Genomic DNA, 18,848 nt, shown 5'->3' with positions numbered 1-18,848 from the left:
CCTACGAGAAGGAAGAAACAAAAGTAGGCCTACAGCTTTTTCTATATTATATTATATTATATTATATTATATTATATTATATTATATTATATTATATTATATTATATTATATTATATTATATTATATTATTTAATTATAATTATTATATTAATGCAGGCCTATAAAAGGAGCAAAAAAGTAAATGTCATAGATCGAGGTTAGACCCCATGTGTCATTGACATAGTAGCTATACGATTAAAATTGGACCTATAGGCCTACTACTGCGCACGGTTCTGTCTTAGAATTCTGTAACCATTTATATCTCATTAAAGTACGGGACAATAGTTTACTTTAAGTTTTCTGTTAAAACTGATTTTGATCCAGCTTTTGACACCTTGCTCTTATTTTATTAACTTTTAATTCTTTCATTCATTAACGCCGAAATCTATTGCATCTGTCGCTATAAGGGCCCTTCAAGCTTCATTGTGTGATCCCGCATCAGATTCAGAATTTATTCGTTACAGTGTTATATAAATCAAGTGAAGAATAACCATCAGCTGGTCAGATAAAAACATCAACACAGTATTTTGAATGGATGGTAAATTTGGCATTACTTTTGATCATTGTCATATATAAAGAAAAAGGGCTATCAAAATTCCCCAAAATAATCCAGTTTATGCCCCTTTATTTACTTTCAAGTGATTGAACGCTTTAAACATATTGTTCAAACAGTGCATTTATTGTCCATTTTATGAAAATTGAACATATATATTTCTTCGTAGTAAAATAGTCATTGTGTCTTCGGTTGCATGGTTTTATAAGAAACATCGGACGTCGTTAATCGACTGCTATATCATGGAAAACAGTTAACTTTTCCTCTGAATGATATTAAACAGCTATCAATGAGTGCTAAATTTAAAATAGAGTCGTCAACTGAAGGTTTGCTCAAAATGTTGCACTGGCTTGCTCTAGACATTGCGGGGAATTTGGAATGGTTAAAAAGATGAACGCAATGCAAGCTGTCCGTAAGCTAAAGAAACATATTTGCAATCAACACGTAAATACATTGCAATTTCCAGAATTATTTTTTGTGGTCTCCGTATAAAATATTGTAGTCAACTTTCCATACATCATGCAAACGCACTGTGATGCATCATTGTGCAGTCCAACTGGAGCAATTCCACTCTGTTAAGGTACAAGTTAGTGTTTTTTTTTTTAGATCTCTGGCATCTTTCAATGAATATTTAGAAGACTTTTCATAGCAAAAATAACGAAATGAAATTCCCACAGGCTTAGAGTCTACCAGTCTCCATAAAAATTACTTCGACCACTCTTCTTTTTAGATCGCATTTCCGTGGATAAGAGGAAATCCTCCAATTGGGAACTGAAAAGAGAAATTTAAAAATTACCAAGTTAATATGAAGGAGCGGTGAGTGACTTATGTAAAAGAGACGTCCATTTGCGGCGCGAGGGGAGATATGGTTAACATCTGGGAATAAAGGACACTATGTTTGTTGCCTTATATGCACGACGTAGAATTTTTTTCATAAACAGACAGCCACGACAAATTTTAATGTATCATATCTTCTATAACTGGCGTAATTCTCTGAAATAAACAACATTATTTATATACTAATTTTGATTTGCCTTCATATTTAACTATTAACGATATTTTGAGATATATGTTAGTAAACAGCCATCATTGACACCGAAAACGACATTCATGCATAACTCGAGATCTTGATATATACTACACGTCATAGCCATCCAGGCTGATGGAATAATTCAACTGCTGATATGGGATGGTTTTTACCTTTGGAGAGACGGACACATGATTTTGCTTTTTCTCAAGTGTAAGACATAAAGGCAATAAAAAGAAAAAAAATGTAATATTTATCATGCCAAGCTGGGCATTTTGTAACAAAATTTGCTTAGTGTTTAATGTCAAGTGCAATGACAACCAGTAAGCTCATAAAGGCGCATGGTTCTCCCTGCCAAACACACGTGCTTGTGTTTCACTTTCCAAACGTGCATTATCTTTTATATTGATTGAAAAAAAGTGGTAACACATTCCAAAAGCGACCTCTGGTCAGCAAACACTGGAGGTGCATATTTTTAATTGGTGCAAGCATAAAGTAAGAAAAGATTTTGAGGACGTAGAGATGCGTGCAAAGTGTCTCGTGCAGTAGTCGGAAACGTGTATATCATGCTGCTAATATAAGTGTGACGTTGATTCAAAAGACACACGACACTGACCACTGTGCTTCAGTTTCTAGTGACGTCATGCCAAGTATAAACAAGTTCCACAATATCAAACATGCACATATCGGAAACGTACACAATGAACTACCAGTCGTTCATAACCTTCTTTCTTCTATCATATGTGTCACTATCTGACACATCGGACTGTTGAATCATGTCGGCAGTTTCGGCAGCAATGCTGAAGAAAATGTGGTTTGAAAGTAGTCTGGGGATTGTCGTGTTTAACTTTTTACCCTTCCGTTTATTATTCAAGCCCTGCTTTAAGTATGATTCAACCAACGCTGTTAGTGTTTTACAGGTAATTATGTTTAATCCTGGCAGCTCATTGGATTTCTTTTATCTTCCCATTCTCTTTTTAGGTTCCCATTTTAACATTTGAAACTACAATACACGCTCAAAATGACTCGTGTAACCACTTATGCGAAGTAATAAAATGTAGCTTTTAAAGCGAAATACCATCTAAAAACCTCATGACTGAGGAATCAAAATTAATGCTCAAATATATATGATACCTGCTGATATCATCCGAGCTTTGTACTTTCCTTATGACAATGTCTGCTATCCTGCTGATTTCATCATCTGAAAAGAAAATCAAAACCTTAGTCAGTAACTCGTTAATATCTTTATATAACGTACGTAGACCAAGGACATTGTAAATAGTCCGATTAATGGCCAATTGGCCATGTCAGATATCAGTAATGTTCGCTTGAAGAATCTAGTCCTTTATTTCAGGCCAATCTCAGAAGATGTTAAGAGATTCACGCTTGATTCCAGCTGATCCTTAATAGGGGGAAATCAAATTAAATCTGTTGTCAGTAAATCTTAGGTCGATACCTGGATCATATACAATAGCCGAAATGATCCTTCCATAGACATAACAGGATCTAACAGGCCATTAAGTAATCGTTTGAGTAAGGGCAATTTGGGTTTTAATTTTCCGTCATTTCTATTTCATCAACGTTTTCCCCAACTACCAGTTACAAAATCAATAGACTCCATCGTGTGAAGATGACATTTAACGAAACATTTTCGTATCTTTTAGGGACACAAAAATACATCAAGAAAACTTACCCTGAAAACAACTCTGGAATGGAATGTCCTTGATTACACATACAAGTCCTTTGACAAGTTTCTGTTGTCGTAACGACAGGCGCTTGTGCGTTTCTGAATATGGGAAGGCTGTAACATAGAGAGTAAAGTTTTAAAAGAATACCAGGATTCACTAGTTATAATATCGAGATGTGAAATCATTTACTCTCTTTCCTAGAGTATGCCAAAAAGTTTTGATCATACGAACGTACCAAGACTAAATATCATAAAATACATGTATTAATTCACGAGTATTTGGAGTATCAGCAACTGGGGGAAGCACATAATTTATGCAAAACACCTCGGAGATAAACACGGATCTAGAGCTAAATCTGTCGACTTCAAACATTTTCCAACACTGACACTTCCTCATTATCTTCTATTGGTTTATCCGTCTGTTGCCACTCATTAGATCGCGGTCATTTCAATACGCCTCCGTCAAGTATCTATTGGGAGAAGGCACCAATGAAAAGTGTTTTACCGGTCAATGAACATGGCACAATGAATAAAAGTTGAGTACATTTAATAACATCAGATAAAGCGCTGTCTCAAGGCGGACACACGATGCATTAGTTGTTCCATCTCTTAATTTTTCTCTATAATTTTCTTCCCGTGGGCATGGTCTAGAGGCGTCCTGTTAGATGTCTCTCAGTACATCCAACTAAGGAATACGTTTTCTTTATGACCGAGAATATATATATATATAGGCCTATATATTGAAATACCTGCACTCTTGGGGAATAAAATATTTTGGATAGAAATGACGTCAACAAGGGAATTTGTCAATTAAACGGAACTTTTGGGTTGTATCCAATTTTTCAACAAAAGGTGCTTTTATGTCGCAATAACAAAACTGCCATAATATTGAGAAACGGACAGAATCCGCCAGAAAGTATTAAAAAGACAATAGAACAGTAAAATTATCCTTCCGTACATGAATAACAATCAAAATATTAATAATAATAACTCACAAACAGTAAGATTTAAGATACCTACTATTTTGAAACATAAAAGATATGAACTAATAATTATGTTTACCCTTACATTTTACTGTGTGAATTCAAAACACTGAAAAGTGTTGATTTGTTGACTGCACTCCTGGTTTAAATCTTTTTCATATCCTCGACTTTCTAAGTACCAGGCCATACCTCGGTATGTGTGGTTAAAACTGTTACTTAGTGTTAGAGCCGAAATTAATCGACTTAAGTGATTTCAGAGTGGTTTGTGATTTTGTTCACGCACCATAAGACATAACACTTTTTAGCCTTTTTGTGCGCTGTACTACATAAAAGAGAGCTGATAATGTGTTTTAACATTCTTAACTGTAAAGCAGTGGCGTATAATGATTTGTCGCCATTTCTGTGTGAGTAATTTTATTACATAGATTCTCGGAAATACCTCAAGTTTAAGTTGGATTATCTTTGTGCTTTTTGTATTAACAAAGCATGGCATTTATTTAGTTTGATTTAGCTTTTAAGGTAAAGGAAGGTACAGAGATATGCAGATTCTTGTATGCATGCCGTGCGGAAGTTAACTTTGTTTAGTCCGTCTTCCTGCGCCTGCTTAGATAAACAGTCTCCTGCCCAAGGGAAGCAACCCAATAAAGGTGTAAAGGCATTAGGACACCTTGGTTAAATATCTACAAAAAAGTTCTTTTCTAAGCGCCCTCTGAGCACTTTCACCACAACACAGTGGATAGAGGTCATGTTCGACGGTCGCATGTTCTAATTGAGATTTAATCTAAGCGTGAGAAAAAAAGAAGGGACAGATATTTGGTCGATAAGAACATTAGTCAATAATTAACTGGCAAAATGTCAACCAATCTGCATGTACATATTGCGTTTGCCAGTGATGCCTTTAATGAAACTTGTACTTCGCGGGATGGGAGGGATAAAAATAGTGCAGTTTTCTCTTAAAACTATCACAAGAACTCTTTCTGCAAAAGATATGTAAACATTAAAAGGTAATTATCTTCATTTTGTTGACGTATTCATTATTGTTGACGTATTCATTATAAGATTAGGGGTTGAAAATAGAAAAATGCTTTTTAGGCAAAAGATAACATCGTGCGCCCTTTTCAGGTTTTCTTTTCACCAAGGTAACAATTCCCACGTTATAATCCGCAATACCAAAAATAAATAAAGAAAGAAAGAAATAACCAGGACCAGCTGACTGCCAAGTGTTTTTAAGTTAAATTTGGCAAAATGCTGTCATGTGAAAGTGGAAAGACTGCCCAACAGACGTATTTTAGGTAAACTTTATTATTCATCATTTGGAACTGTGAAATGAATATTTCCTAAATAAAACTAAGCGTCGCATTTTCTGTAGAAAAATACATGTATACCTACATGAAGGGCAAGTTGTATGCGCTTGATTTTAAAATTTAAATAAGAACTTTTTTTATTATTTTTATCTTTGTACCCCCGAGGTAAACGTCAAGTTTTATGATACTTTCTAATAAAATGTCCATATCCATTTTAAATATATCATGTAGGATCACATGTAGATGAAAAAAGAGTCTCCTTTTGAAATTATATGTGTTAATGCACCGTTAGAAAACACACACACACACACAAAAACGGTTTGATACCTTTTTGGTAAAAAAATTACGACGTAACTTTCTTGGTTTACAGTTTTGATCATATCAAATGGTATCATGGTTGTTTCACCCTTTAGACAGTTCACCAAGAATTATTGGTCGTAATTCTTTGTATCAAAAAGTACCAAATAAGTTTTCCCTCAATTTCCTTTTTGTTTGTGATATAGTATATTGGTTACCGCCTTAATAATTGATAGTCCCCTGGTAATAATTGCCATTAGCAAATAGTCACCGTTGCTTAAGTCTTAAATGATATATGCTGCTGCGATGGATCACTTATAAACTAATCGATATGTTACAGAGACTGGACCAGGGGACACAAAACTCTTTCGGGCTCTCTCGGAATATAAACACGGCCATCTTTTTATAAAGAGCATGGAACCCAAAGCCAATATCGCATGTATGGTTCTTGTCGTAATTTTAGTTTGGCGCTAGTCTCGTTTTAAGAAATAATTCATTTTAAAATAAGCATCTTCTTAATAACGTGGCAAGGTCGTTCAAAAGGCATGCAATGGGCAGAACTACATATGCATAATTTCTGTCTGTAATATGATTTTGTTTTTAATTAAAACAAATCAGCCCATTATCTCTGGCAACACATATCTTACATAACAGAGATCTGATCTTGTAAGCACTGGATTCCAGACAGATGCTAACTCACCGTTATGATGAATTATAATTGTAAATTGGAAGAAAACGCAACTGATTTACATCTTTCCTCCATCTGTAAGCATGCATATATAGTGGCAGACAATACCTGTGTTTCTACTCCATGTAAAACACTAAGCAACCCTTCAGAATCTTAATCTGGCATCTGTTTTTTTAACGTCGTACTACCAGACCTATATAGCAAGACGCAGTCTGTGAACGGGGTTTCCTCAACCCATTCATGCACTTCAGTTTTTGAATTGATACAGATAAGTGGATTAGAAAACTGGCAATAATGGTACAACAAGCACCTCAAATCCTACTCATATATTGACATGTTGCACGAAACGGAATATAGCATAAGATACAACGTCCTTTGGTGTCTGGCGCGGTCTCACGCGTATAGTAATTTTGTAAACGAATATGCCATTCGCCCTCAGGTTATCATCCGTTAAAGAAACATGCAAGCTTTATGCTGTCTGAAACACTTCAATAATGGTTTTCTTAAATGGAATCGATTTTTTGGAGCCAATGTATTTAATCATTCAACATCTTAATTGTAGCATTTGTCCTGCCTGTTATCTTTTAAGCTTACTAATGTGAAATATTAATTAGTGTGCCATTTGTTACTCATGGCTACTATACTCATACTTGAAACATTTTCCCTCCACTCCTGAGATTCAACTATATGATCATCCAAACTATGTTCCAATCTAAGCCTAGCCAATTAAATTACAAAGACAAATATTTGTCATAATTCAAACTGGATGAGCACACGTTTCTTGCCAGGGGTCACTTTCTAAGCTAACTTTGCTAACAGCGCCATGCACTTTACAGTCTTAGTCTGCATACGTATTGTAAAATCCTCTGCAGCGTTTAATCAACTTATCACCTCGCTGGCTATCTGAACTGTGCGTGCCCCGTGTCTGGGGATCAAAAGAATGCATGGAATAGCTCATAACCTACCGGATACCTCATCGTCCTAAGAATCAGCTCTAAAATGTATCATAGGCATCCCAAAGGTGCGTTTCGTTTTTCACTTTATATGCATGCACTATATGTCTTATGATTATCTTTATTTGAAATGTGTGAGAAGTGTCAAAAGGATCAAAAGCAAATTGATTCATTGAATTACCTGTGAATACTATAAAGCGTGGAAGTTACTAGGTGAATTGTATACGGTAAAAAAATAGCAACATCAACTATTTCTGAAATCTATCGACTATTTATCTGTCGACTACAAAGCTAAAAGACACCGTATAAACATACAGTTTTAAGACCATATTCCTCCTAATTTGCCTGTTTGTCCTCTTACGTTTTCATTTCGTAATAAGAAAGAGACGGTTATTTCATTTCTTAAAGGGATGCAACTAGACGTGGAACATATCATTACAGACAACCGAGGGAGCTTCAACAATTATGACGAGCCCCCATACGGCCCCTTTAATTTGAGAGATGATCTAACAAAACGACCATTACATTCACAAATATTTCTTGGTTGTTCCAAGGCAAACATGAAATAAAAAATGCCAACAAACGACCCCAAACGGCAAGTGGTTAAATCAAAGAACGTTTCAAGAATATTTCCATGATTAACAAGTACATCATTTTTATGTCATTAGGTTATTTATTCATGTGTGTCTGTGTGTGCACGTTTTTATTATTATTATTATTATTATTATTATTATTATTATTATTATTAATTGTTTGTTTAATTCTCTATTATCAATAATATCATTCCACAATGCAAAAATAAAGGCGACAAATTTGATATGATTTTAGTCATTGTGAAGTGGTAAACATTCTAGAATCACGCGAGTTGTGTGCCAAGGAATATTTTTAACAAAGCCAGTATTAAATCTTTATTCCTACTATTTTGGCGGAAAATGTATTTCAACTGCATACTTTAATCAAAGCCCCAGGGTTAGACTCGGAAGGTATTATCCTTGCTTCTTCTCAAGGCGGCAATTTTGATGTGTGACGTCCAATAAGACTATTGTATCCCGCCCTGTAATAAAGCGCAGGTTTATCACCATATAATCTCATTAATGAAAGGTCTATCACTGTCTATCACTGCCAATCAGTACGCCACCGGCGCTTGATGATTGAAGTGCAGTTGCTATCCTACTCGAGAAAACAGTGGAAGTTGAAGTATAACTAGTAATTGTTTAGCTTGGGAACAAGTAGGAACATTTATTTCAGTCAGCACGTGAGCATGTTGGAATATCATTAATTGGCAAGATAAAATGTTAAGGTTACGACCTCCTTTCATCTAATGATTTGACCAAAATTAGACACAGTTAATCCACGTGTCAAGAGACACTCTTAACGAGAGATATTCATAAAAGCAACTTTAATTCTGCCGACATCGTAGACAAAAATAGAAAATACAAAGTGGTATTATTTCTACGATCCTTTCCGTCTCATCAAAAGTCCTGTATCTCAACAATTAAGATTGACTTTCATTGGTCGTTACAATGACCTTTTTTAAGCTTCTTACGTCGTCACTCGGAAAAAGATCGATTGGATGCATAATTAATGGGTATTTTTATTTGCTTACTTAGAATAATCATTTGCCACCCACAATTGCCATCCTTGAGACTGCTAACAATACTGCCAACCTAGAATAACATCATGCTGTGAATATTGTAATCGATTCAAAATTTCGTGAACTCTTCTGATGAAAACACCCTATCTCAGGATAGGTTGCGATATTATGAAAAATCATTTTACTTCATCTAATGTCGATGAAATGTGTTGTCCGCTGAAATATGAACAACTTTTTGAAACAAACAAACAAACACACACAAACAAAAAAAAAGAAAAAAAAAACACGCGCACTATTACAGAATTACTCTTTGACCACAGTAGCCGTTAGTAGTCTCTTACAGAATTATTGTATCTTCTTCAATTTTGTATACTTTTTTAGTGGCCCCTGTGATATCAAAAGGAAATGTTTCAAAGCGCTTGACACCTGTTAACATTTCAATTAAAAACATCTCTAGTTGTGGTGGAAGTAAACTTCTGAACCTTGCTTCTAGTATTTTGGAATATTACACTGCTTTCATTATCCACATGGCCCAACAGGTATATTGATAATCAATTTCATTTTCAACGCATTTTAGTCACGGTTAATGGTGGTCAACAAAGAAATAACAATACTATGCAAATGCATTCCAAACTATCGATTAAACAATGATTAATGCATCAAAATGACTTGAATAAGAATACATCATGGCCTAAAATATTTCACTTGAACTAGAACACATGCATGGGATAAATTTCGTTATATATCTGTGCACTTATTGTATACCTTTTACTATTCGTCGATACTATACTGTATCTGTTCTTTCTCAAAGTTCCATAACATCGTTCCATTTCCCCTCTTATGCAAAACATTAATTGTTTTGCTCTTATAAAAATAAAATCCTCACAGGTTTTCACTTTTAATAAACCAACAATAAACCATTTTTCAATTTTCTTGTAACAGACAACGTTGCATACGTGTAGACGAAACTTGAGTGAGTAGTCAAAACAAGCGTTAGTTCGCAGTTTGTGCGTGAACGTTTGTGTCTCTTCCCCTCAAACCTCTGCATTTCCGTCCACTTGACTTGGACATATATATAAGACCAAGAATGTCTTACCGTTATTATTAATTCTATAGAAGATGCACTCCCGATAATCAAACTGATAAAACTTTCACCAGTGAGTTAGCAGGGGCAAATCCAGTAAATCAATAAGGCGAGACTCTAAAAACTTTCTCGCTATCCTTTCACGGAGCGCCACTCAAGATTTTTCACTAATGGGTTAACGGCCTATAATCCCCTAGTGATTTTTAGATTTTTCTGAGTTTTAGCACAAAACTAATATCATTCAGGGTAATAACTGCAAACTCTTGCCACTAAAAGGAAAAAAGGGCATATTACTGGAATATGAAACGTGATCCCCCTCCCTCATTGTGGGTCATTTGGGGTTCAAATTTCACTCTGACGTGATGGTGCTAGCTGTTTAATGGTGTCCAGGGGGTCCACTTTGTACATGAAATTTAAGTATAGCAAGTTGTAAAGAAAACAGCGAAACTTTAAACCACACAGTTGATAATGTTAATTTATTTTGCTTTGGAAGAGCAATTTAAAGTTAACAAATAAATATATATGACAAAAGTACCCTTTAAAGAAAATAACGCTTCTTTTTTAAATAATCCAATACATTCCCACTTTAGGACACTCGACATTCTGTGGAAGCTACTGTGCAGCAGAAAAATTCTTTATGAACTTTTTTTTCTCTTTCTTCCATTCGAAATTTTATGCAGAAAATTATGCCACAATGCTTGGAATAGAAACCGTTTTCAAATATATCACCATGAAAGGTGCGTCAAATGTTTTATGCATAACACGAATTTTGCACATTGTTTTTCTTCGTTCGTGCTCACTTTTTTGCAACAAACTCTGTATACGTATTCTCACACCTGTCTGACGAGAGTTTCTGTCATAATTGCAATATCAATGGAACTAAAAGTTGGATAAAACCATGTGGTTAGATGCCCGTTTTTATTTATCGAGTGAAACATTACCAGGAATGGCTTTTTTATACACAACTTTTCAAAAAATCATTTTCTTTTATTATAAAGTGATATAAAAAACAGACTCGAGAAGAAAATGAAAGTAGATTTGACACTCTGCTACATGTCACATGCCACGCATATACTTAAAGGTTATGAGTATGTTTCAAAAACATTATATGATCTTACCGATGAGAACTTTTTCACCATAGCGAAAGACGACAAGAAATTCGTGATTTCTTGAATGATCAGGTCCCTTCAATGAATTAACCTTGGCCCCCAAATACTATTTTAATATCTATCTTAGATAAAAACGTCTTCATTTGCCCTAAAGCTGTTTACTTAAACTACGGATAGGTTTAAAATATCGACCAGTATCACCGAGTTTCCGACACGTTTCCTGTTCTGAAAGCACCCCAAAGTAATAAAGTTAACAGGTTACGTTACGCAAGAGAAAAAAAAGTCAATAGTTTTTGTTCTTGATTGCAAGGTCTGGGATTCTATCTTGAGTGCCAATTATCAATAACGACGATAAGCAACAGAGCAGCATTGAGCGAGACAGCAATTTTTCAGTTTGTCACTAAAATCTGTGTAACTTAACCTTGATCACCCAATTCAAAGTTTCAGAAACGATATTTATGAGCAAATCTCGCACAAGTGAAACCGTTATTGTTAGCTTTGTTTGGTACAGTTGACCACCTCTCCTTGTTAAAACTTAAACGATCTGCAGATAATTAATTACATTTTGTTCCTTATATTCGCGTATACCTTTAAATGCATTGAATGGCCGAAATGCATCATAATATTTTTATTAGGTTGTTGATATTTTTCTACTAATGCAAAAATCACGTTAAATCAAAATCAAAACATTGTCTCTAAACCATTTTACTTCAATTTAAAAATGGATCTCTATGCCATTTCAATTGGTTTCATTAGTGAACAAGTTCCATCAGGATTAACTCCAATTATGACAACGGATATGCCCAAATCACTTACCTTCTGTATAAAGAATGTAGCACAGAACACAAAGTAAGACGTACGGTGTAAGTTTGAGCCGCCTCATGGCTCCGTGTCCATTAATGTACATTTGCTAAAAACCTATTGAAAAAGTATTGAAGCGCTAGTTTTAACTGGAAAAGCTTTTTCCACTTGATGCCAATACTGCGAAAATTCTGTGATAGCAGAAATGGGTTCTCTCTTCCAAATGCAGAAGGTATCCTCTAGGATTAGCGTTTGTATCTATATCCCCCCTGGTCGAACTAATTACAATAAATTCGTGAGGGTATTTAAAGGAGAAGCTCCTGCTAATTCCTGTTAAGCGACTGGAAGCAATTCTTTTCCTGTCAAAAGCTCTTCTAACTATGTCTTAACTGCCCATGTGCATCAACTTTTACTTTCGACATAAGCAATTACTCTGTCAGTTCATGCGCTCGCAAAGCTGTGCAAGAATTAATATTTCATAAGCAGGGAAGTATCCTTGTTAATCGATTGCCCCCGCTCTCAGCGTGTATTTAATCCTGAGATAAGCTCCTGATAAGATGCGGGGGACTGATATCACTGCGCTCGCAGGATCACTTCAACGCAAAAATTTGTTTGATGAACTCGAAGTACATTAAGACTATATATACGCAAGGGGCTAGTCAATTGGACAATACCAGCTTCGTGCCATGCGCAGATTGCAGATCAAACATGTAGTTATTTCAAGCCCGCCAACTGAACATAAGCATAAAGCCAATGACGCCAAGCCCACGGAGCTGAATATCTATTTCTTGAAAAGTTTTTTCATCAACAAATTCCATACCGTTTAAGTTACAGTGTATCGTCTGGTGCCTTTTTAAACAGCAAAGTAAACCGATAAGTGAATCCATAGTCTTTTTTGTTGTAGAATCACGTACATTTTATCTTGTTAATTTGCGTCATCGGAATGAGAGTTATCATGTTTAAAACCACATTCTTATCCTTTTCGATTATTTGGCTTTTAGCTTTTTATTGTTAAGGTGATGCATCTTTGTCTTTTTCTCCTAGTGTCCTATTACACCCTGTTCAAGACTCAGTTACCATACTCTGCGGCCTTTTGTGTTTTGTCTCGAAAGCTTTGTCAACGACAACTTAATAAAAAGGCAGAGTCGTGCAGACGTCTCTCCGTAAAATGTCTTTAATTTTTTTTCTGGTTTCAGTTTTCATCTAACAACACACTTAGGGCGGTAAAGAGAACATCAGAAATTAATTCTATACGAAAAGGTTGAAAGAAATTTTATCAAAAATCTCGTTTCACTGGAACAAAAGAGAGATCTAGAGAGTCACATTAAAAAAAGGGTGAATATACTTGTAACCCCACAATGATTTAGGTACTTGTGTGATTTCCAAAGTACCTGAGACAATTTGTTTTTAATCTGAAAAAAAATGGTTGGTCCAATTCTTTTTTGCAAATTTTATTATATGTCACCAACTTGACCCTAGGGGCATCGGTTTGATGTGTTGGCATAAATGGCACCAGTAATAAGGTAACTAAATGGTATGTAAATACACCTCCGTATCATTTGTGTAGAAAAAAATACAGAAAAAAGGAACATTCTGTGACGAACCACGTTAAAAAAGTCAGAACGAAACAAAATGAATGTAGATGTATGCCTCTGAGGAATTAAAAGGAACGATATTATCCTGCTTAAAATATACCGAGCGACAGAGAGAAAAAAAGGGAAAGATTCCTTTCAGGGGTAAGAAAAGGGAAGAGTAAGGATAACATGTTGACACGAGTAACAGAATTCAAGCCAAAAAACGAAATGAGCAATTTCTCAAAGCTAATCAAACCACTTCCATTCAGCGCAAACGTAATCTGATATTAATTGAGTGATCCGTTGAAGATATAGTGTGCTTTGCTCATGCTAGCAAAACTGACATACAATACTTCAAGCTTTGCATATCACTGGCAATAAATGCTAAATCATTGCTGTAACATGCAGTGAAAAAGAAGATCAGACGCTTAGACAGACGTCAAACTATAACTGTTACATAACTCTGATTGTCCAACACAACAATGCTTTTTACCCAGGCGATGTGCGCCGTCGGAGACCTAGGTAAATGATTGGAAAACACCACGCGCTTGTCACGTACCCTTTATCGGGGTCACAGAGTGATTTTTTCACTACATGTTCCCGGAAATTTCTCTGGTTTTTAAGCTGTGAACATTTGTGTCCTTGTGTACTTGTGTACTGTCCAGCGAGAATCTTTTTGCACAAAAATGACGTCATTACCCATGTGGCCTCTGGAAGAGAGTGCTAATCACGCACTTTGTGTATTCTTAGCTCGCTTAAGCATTTTAGCACTTTGTCTGTTAATTAAATTGTGGTTGTGGCGTCATTAGTTTCATCTCATCAAACCGAAAATCTATAGGATACCAAATGACAAATCAAATGTCTTGTTACATGAATAATTTCTTCATAGGGAAAAAAAGCGGATCGACATTTAGGACTAAGGTATTTCTTGGTTTTTGGCCGATTTATTTATTTATTTATTTATTTATTTATTTATTTATTGCAAAATACGTAAACTCATCGACGTAAGTTAATCAATTCAACTTTTTTTACGCCTTCCGTTCTTGTGAAACTAATAGGTTCTCAAGCACCTAGATGTTCCCATGCTCTATCCGGAAGCAATTTTACTTGCATCGGGACATAAAAGAAAAAGAAAAAATGCGACGGGAGAGGGGGTCCTCTTTGTTGCTCCTGCTATTCGCGCTTATGGCTGACGTGGTGGAAGAAAGTGGAGAGGCTTAACTTCAACATAGACTCCCCCCTCCCCCACTCCTACGCCTATGCCTGTAACGTCTTTTTTTCTTTAGATGCTGTCTTACATGGTCGTTGGAGCTTTCAGACTAAAGACGCTTGAAATACTACTTCCTGAACGGGTGAAGATGTTCGCACTTGCACTCTTAACTCAATATGGCGGGGATAGAAAGGACATTTATAGATTAATGGTGAAAACTTCCGGACTATTGCGTCAATCACCTCTGGGCGAAATTGATTCTTCTAGTCTTCAACGCCATTGTTTCTCATCCAATTGATTAATCCTCCGTTTTTAGTTTAAAAGAAAAGGCCTATATCCTTAATTAAGTACTGGTTTAGGAGGACATAAGTACCATGCAATTTAAAATTACTTCATTCAAAAGATCACTAATAGGGTGGGGAGGTATTTTGACAACAAAGATGCAGTTTCTACAATAACCAAGGGAAAGTGGTACTTTAAATATTTCATTCAGCTAATCAAAGGGCGGTGATTTATCTGTCTATAGCGATAACTTGTAAATGTATAATAAACCCACATTTCCCTTCTTGTAGATGACTTTGCTCGACGATCAGTTATATGTCCTGCAACACTTTTAATGCAATATGAATAGAAAAACAATTTATATTTAAAATTTAGTTCAGACAAAAAATAGTTACATGTAATTTTCTACATCACAAATTCATCATTTGCGCAAAGTGAGATAGTGAATGAGTTACAAAGATTCGCCATAAATTTGCTGCATCATATCTACGTGTGCATGTAGTAAGCACTACGGCGACTTCTTTGATGCGCATATTACTAGTACATGTAAAAACAATTCTTGTTGTTGTTGACAGAGCAATTTTGCAGATTTTTCACTTCTGCCAAATGAATTTGAAAAAAAAAAATGTGTGAAAAACGGATCAGTCGCCAATAAACTAAAAGGGACCACACTTTTTATCAAAAAGAAAGAAAGAAAGAAGAAAAGAAATAAATGCGAAAAGCACACTTAATGTGTTTGTAACGCGTCACGTTGACTACCAGAAACGGTTTTACTTGTTAATAAGACTCTAATGGATGGAGTTGAAACGAATTAGTCTCCAAGAGCCTAGAATTGGATGGTTGGCTTATTTGTGTGCAATTCACATTTACTAATCCCTGGGAGTCGTGTTAGTGGGTATCAGATGCGAATCGATGCACAAAAAAACGTCTTCATTACCAAAGTTTAAAAGTTGGATTCAAGGCAGTTTGAACTATACCCCATATGGGCCTGTGAGTTTGCCTAATCCTTGGATCCATGGGTCCAAATCTAACTTAAGCTCCCGGTGGAAGACGAGATAAACATGGTAATGTCATTTCACCTGTTACTTAGCTTTAACGACACAAAATCAACTTGGCCAAGTCACATACGTCTAAAAGAAAGGGATTCGTCCAAGTTCAGAAGGAGCACCAAGGTCTCCGGAGCAGTTACACAGAGAAATAATTTTCTGGTTTAGGCGACTATTGAGCGTCCTGGTTAAGTTATTCACCGATAATATTGGCAGCACAAGGGAGGGGCAAAGGTCGCCGCTTGGTGTAAAAGGGGGGGGGGTTAAACCGTACACGTGGTTTTATCGGAATACCATCCCCTAAAGATATTCTATACGGGCTTGAAAATATCCTATAGTTACATAATTGAGTCTAAATATCTTGCAAAGCAACTGATCTGTCCAAATCTACACCTTTAAAATGATTTTACCCCTCAAACATGATCAACCCGATGTCGATATTTCCTTCTTAAAAGTAATGGAATAACAAAACATTGAATTCAAATTCTGGGCGGGTCGAGCAGTGAGTCGTAGGTACTGGCATGGAAAAACTGCTTATACTCGAATAAATTAGATTTGTTGCGAAATTTTTGTATAGAATGTACCCTTAGGAGATTCGATACGGTATAAATACCCACGTTTGGCAGAATAATTTTTTTCCGTTTCTTCATCTTTTTCGTCTTTTTATTATTATAATTCATTTTTTTTTCGAAATACTTATCTTAATGCTAGGCAATAAAAACGAACACTTTTAGAGCACAAACCCCATTTTTGTAGCTTTATTCACCATCCACTCGTTTCTGCGCATATAGTGGCCATACGTTATAGGTTCAGGCTCAGCACCACTAAACAAGCGGTCCTGTATGTACCGCGCACTATATACCTAGTGCAGCATTATTACTAGTACATGTAAAGCATTTGGATGAAAGGTTCAGAAGTAAAATTTGATATTAGATTGAGAGAGGCCACTTGGGAGAGCTAAGAAGACGGACACGAGCCACACTAAAATGCCATCTTACAATGAATTTAAGCTAGTTTGTGAAATTCAGATATAAATTAACGTGGGATGAAAATCAGGTATTTAAATATTTAATTTTACAGCTGAAAAACTCAGCTAGGGCTAAAATGGGTTTTTTTTAGCTTTTGTCAAATCCTTCCATGCAGCCATCTTGGGGCCATCAAGTTATCAATTTTACTGACGTTCAAAGGATGGCAAACTGCAAAACCACGGACACTTAGGGGGTCAGTCACTGGTACCAAGGAATTCCCTAGGCTATTGACATGATTTTTTATTGACAATAAACTGTGATTATCAAGCAACCCGAATTGAAATTTGTTTGCGCATAGACTGCTATACGAATATACCATTGCTATTAAAAGTGGCTAAAACTAATAATTCAACTGTGAAGAAAAATGAGACTGTTGGTAAATTATTATCTGCTAAATTGTCATTGTGGCCCTTTGCTTGTCAACATGTCCTTTGGTTGCTTGGCTAACCACCAGTGGCGGAAATCTGCTTCACAGCAAAAACCATTTCCAGACACTGAAATATTCATGAAATATCAATGGAACCCATAAAACAAAGGTAACGATGTGATAAATAAAATTTGCAAGCATGTGTATTAAAAGTATCATCAACTGGGGTTTTTTATGTCCTGATAACACAAGCGTATCAGAAGTACCACTTGGGTTTATTAAAAAACTGTCTTAATGTGTGATTTCTCATTTCATGGAGATATAAAACCAGGTAACCAAGAAAAGAATTTAGTTAGAAATTGAAAAAAAAGCAAAATTCTTCTTGTTTGTATATTATAATTTTTTCAAAATTGTTCCACTATCACATTTCAAACATCTTTTAAAAGGGAGTATAACATTTGTAATGTTTATAAGCCTAAATTTTATTCTATTTTTATTTTCAAATATGGAAGAAATGTATATTCATCATCTTCATTGATTCCTTTTCCTGTATCATCCTTTTGTGTCCTCAATAGTGTAATTGAAATATAATAATAACTAGAGGATTAGAGAGGCGATACCGCCTCCGAATATTGTACCACCAGCTGGAGCAAGCGCATTCGTACAGACCCCCACATACACAAAATAAGGGACACAGCCACCAGTCTTGTGCTTGACAAGCTGTAAAAATGCAATCAACAAGAATTTTCAAAATATGCAAAAAAATATATATAACTAAAAATGGTACAATCAAATTAAAGTTCATCGAAAGGTAGGTCAAAGTTCAATTTCAAGGTCACAGTAAGATTGCCAGTATATGTCTTCCTATTCAAATTCAATAGTAACTATGGGCGTATCTCTGAAAATAAAAGCATTAAAAAGTTGCAAAGCATTAAAAAGTTGCAAAGTTCAGTTTATGGTGTAAAGTAGGTCAAAGGTCAATTTCAAGGTCACATTTAGATTGCCAGTATATGACTTCCTATTCAAGTTCAATAGTAACTATGGGCCTATCTCTACCAGTTTTGGAGATAGAAGGGAAGCAAAATTTGCAAAGTTCAGTTCATGGTGAAAAGTAGGTCAAAGGTCAATTTCAAGGTCACAGTAAGATTGCCAGTATATGACTTCCTATTCAACTTCAATAGTAACTATGGACCTATCTCTGCCAGTTTTGGAGATAAAAGG

At 35.6% G+C, this 18,848-nt stretch overlaps 1 protein-coding gene across 3 annotated transcripts; it reads right to left on the bottom strand.

The window, feature by feature from the left end:
- Positions 1 to 700: 700 nt before the first annotated feature.
- On the bottom strand, positions 701 to 12,714 carry LOC106154976 (uncharacterized). 3 transcript variants are annotated; one of them, XM_013529549.2, is made up of 5 exons: positions 12,136 to 12,714; positions 3,314 to 3,421; positions 2,755 to 2,821; positions 2,319 to 2,420; positions 701 to 1,364 (listed from the first exon to the last, which is right to left on the bottom strand). In XM_013529549.2, exons 1-4 carry the CDS (start codon positions 12,224 to 12,226, stop codon positions 2,327 to 2,329), a joined length of 360 nt encoding a protein of 119 aa, XP_013385003.2. In that variant the 5' UTR covers positions 12,227 to 12,714; the 3' UTR covers positions 701 to 1,364; positions 2,319 to 2,326. The 3 variants fall into 3 exon arrangements, with proteins under 3 accessions (XP_013385003.2, XP_086862712.1, XP_013385004.2); XM_087006586.1 differs by lacking the exon at positions 12,136 to 12,714 and adding an exon at positions 3,544 to 3,679; XM_013529550.2 differs by lacking the exon at positions 2,319 to 2,420.
- Between the last annotated feature and the right edge of the window lie 6,134 nt (positions 12,715 to 18,848).

Source organism: Lingula anatina, chromosome 2 (assembly GCF_051362555.1).
Source record: "Lingula anatina isolate TDL-2025a chromosome 2, LinAna3.0, whole genome shotgun sequence".
Classification (NCBI taxonomy): domain Eukaryota; kingdom Metazoa; phylum Brachiopoda; class Lingulata; order Lingulida; family Lingulidae; genus Lingula; species Lingula anatina.
This window is presented reverse-complemented; position numbering and strand designations above follow the sequence as displayed.

Bases quoted from the DNA above. Each gene is read 5' to 3' on its own strand.
- LOC106154976 (XM_013529549.2), bottom strand. From the start codon at position 12,226: ATGTACATTAATGGACACGGAGCCATGAGGCGGCTCAAACTTACACCG. The intron at 3,422-12,135 runs GTAAGTGATTTG...TCTATGTTACAG, and splicing joins CTACATTCTTTATACAGAAG to CCTTCCCATATTCAGAAACG. The intron at 2,822-3,313 runs GTAAGTTTTCTT...TTTTCTTTTCAG, and splicing joins ATTCCAGAGTTGTTTTCAGG to ATGATGAAATCAGCAGGATA.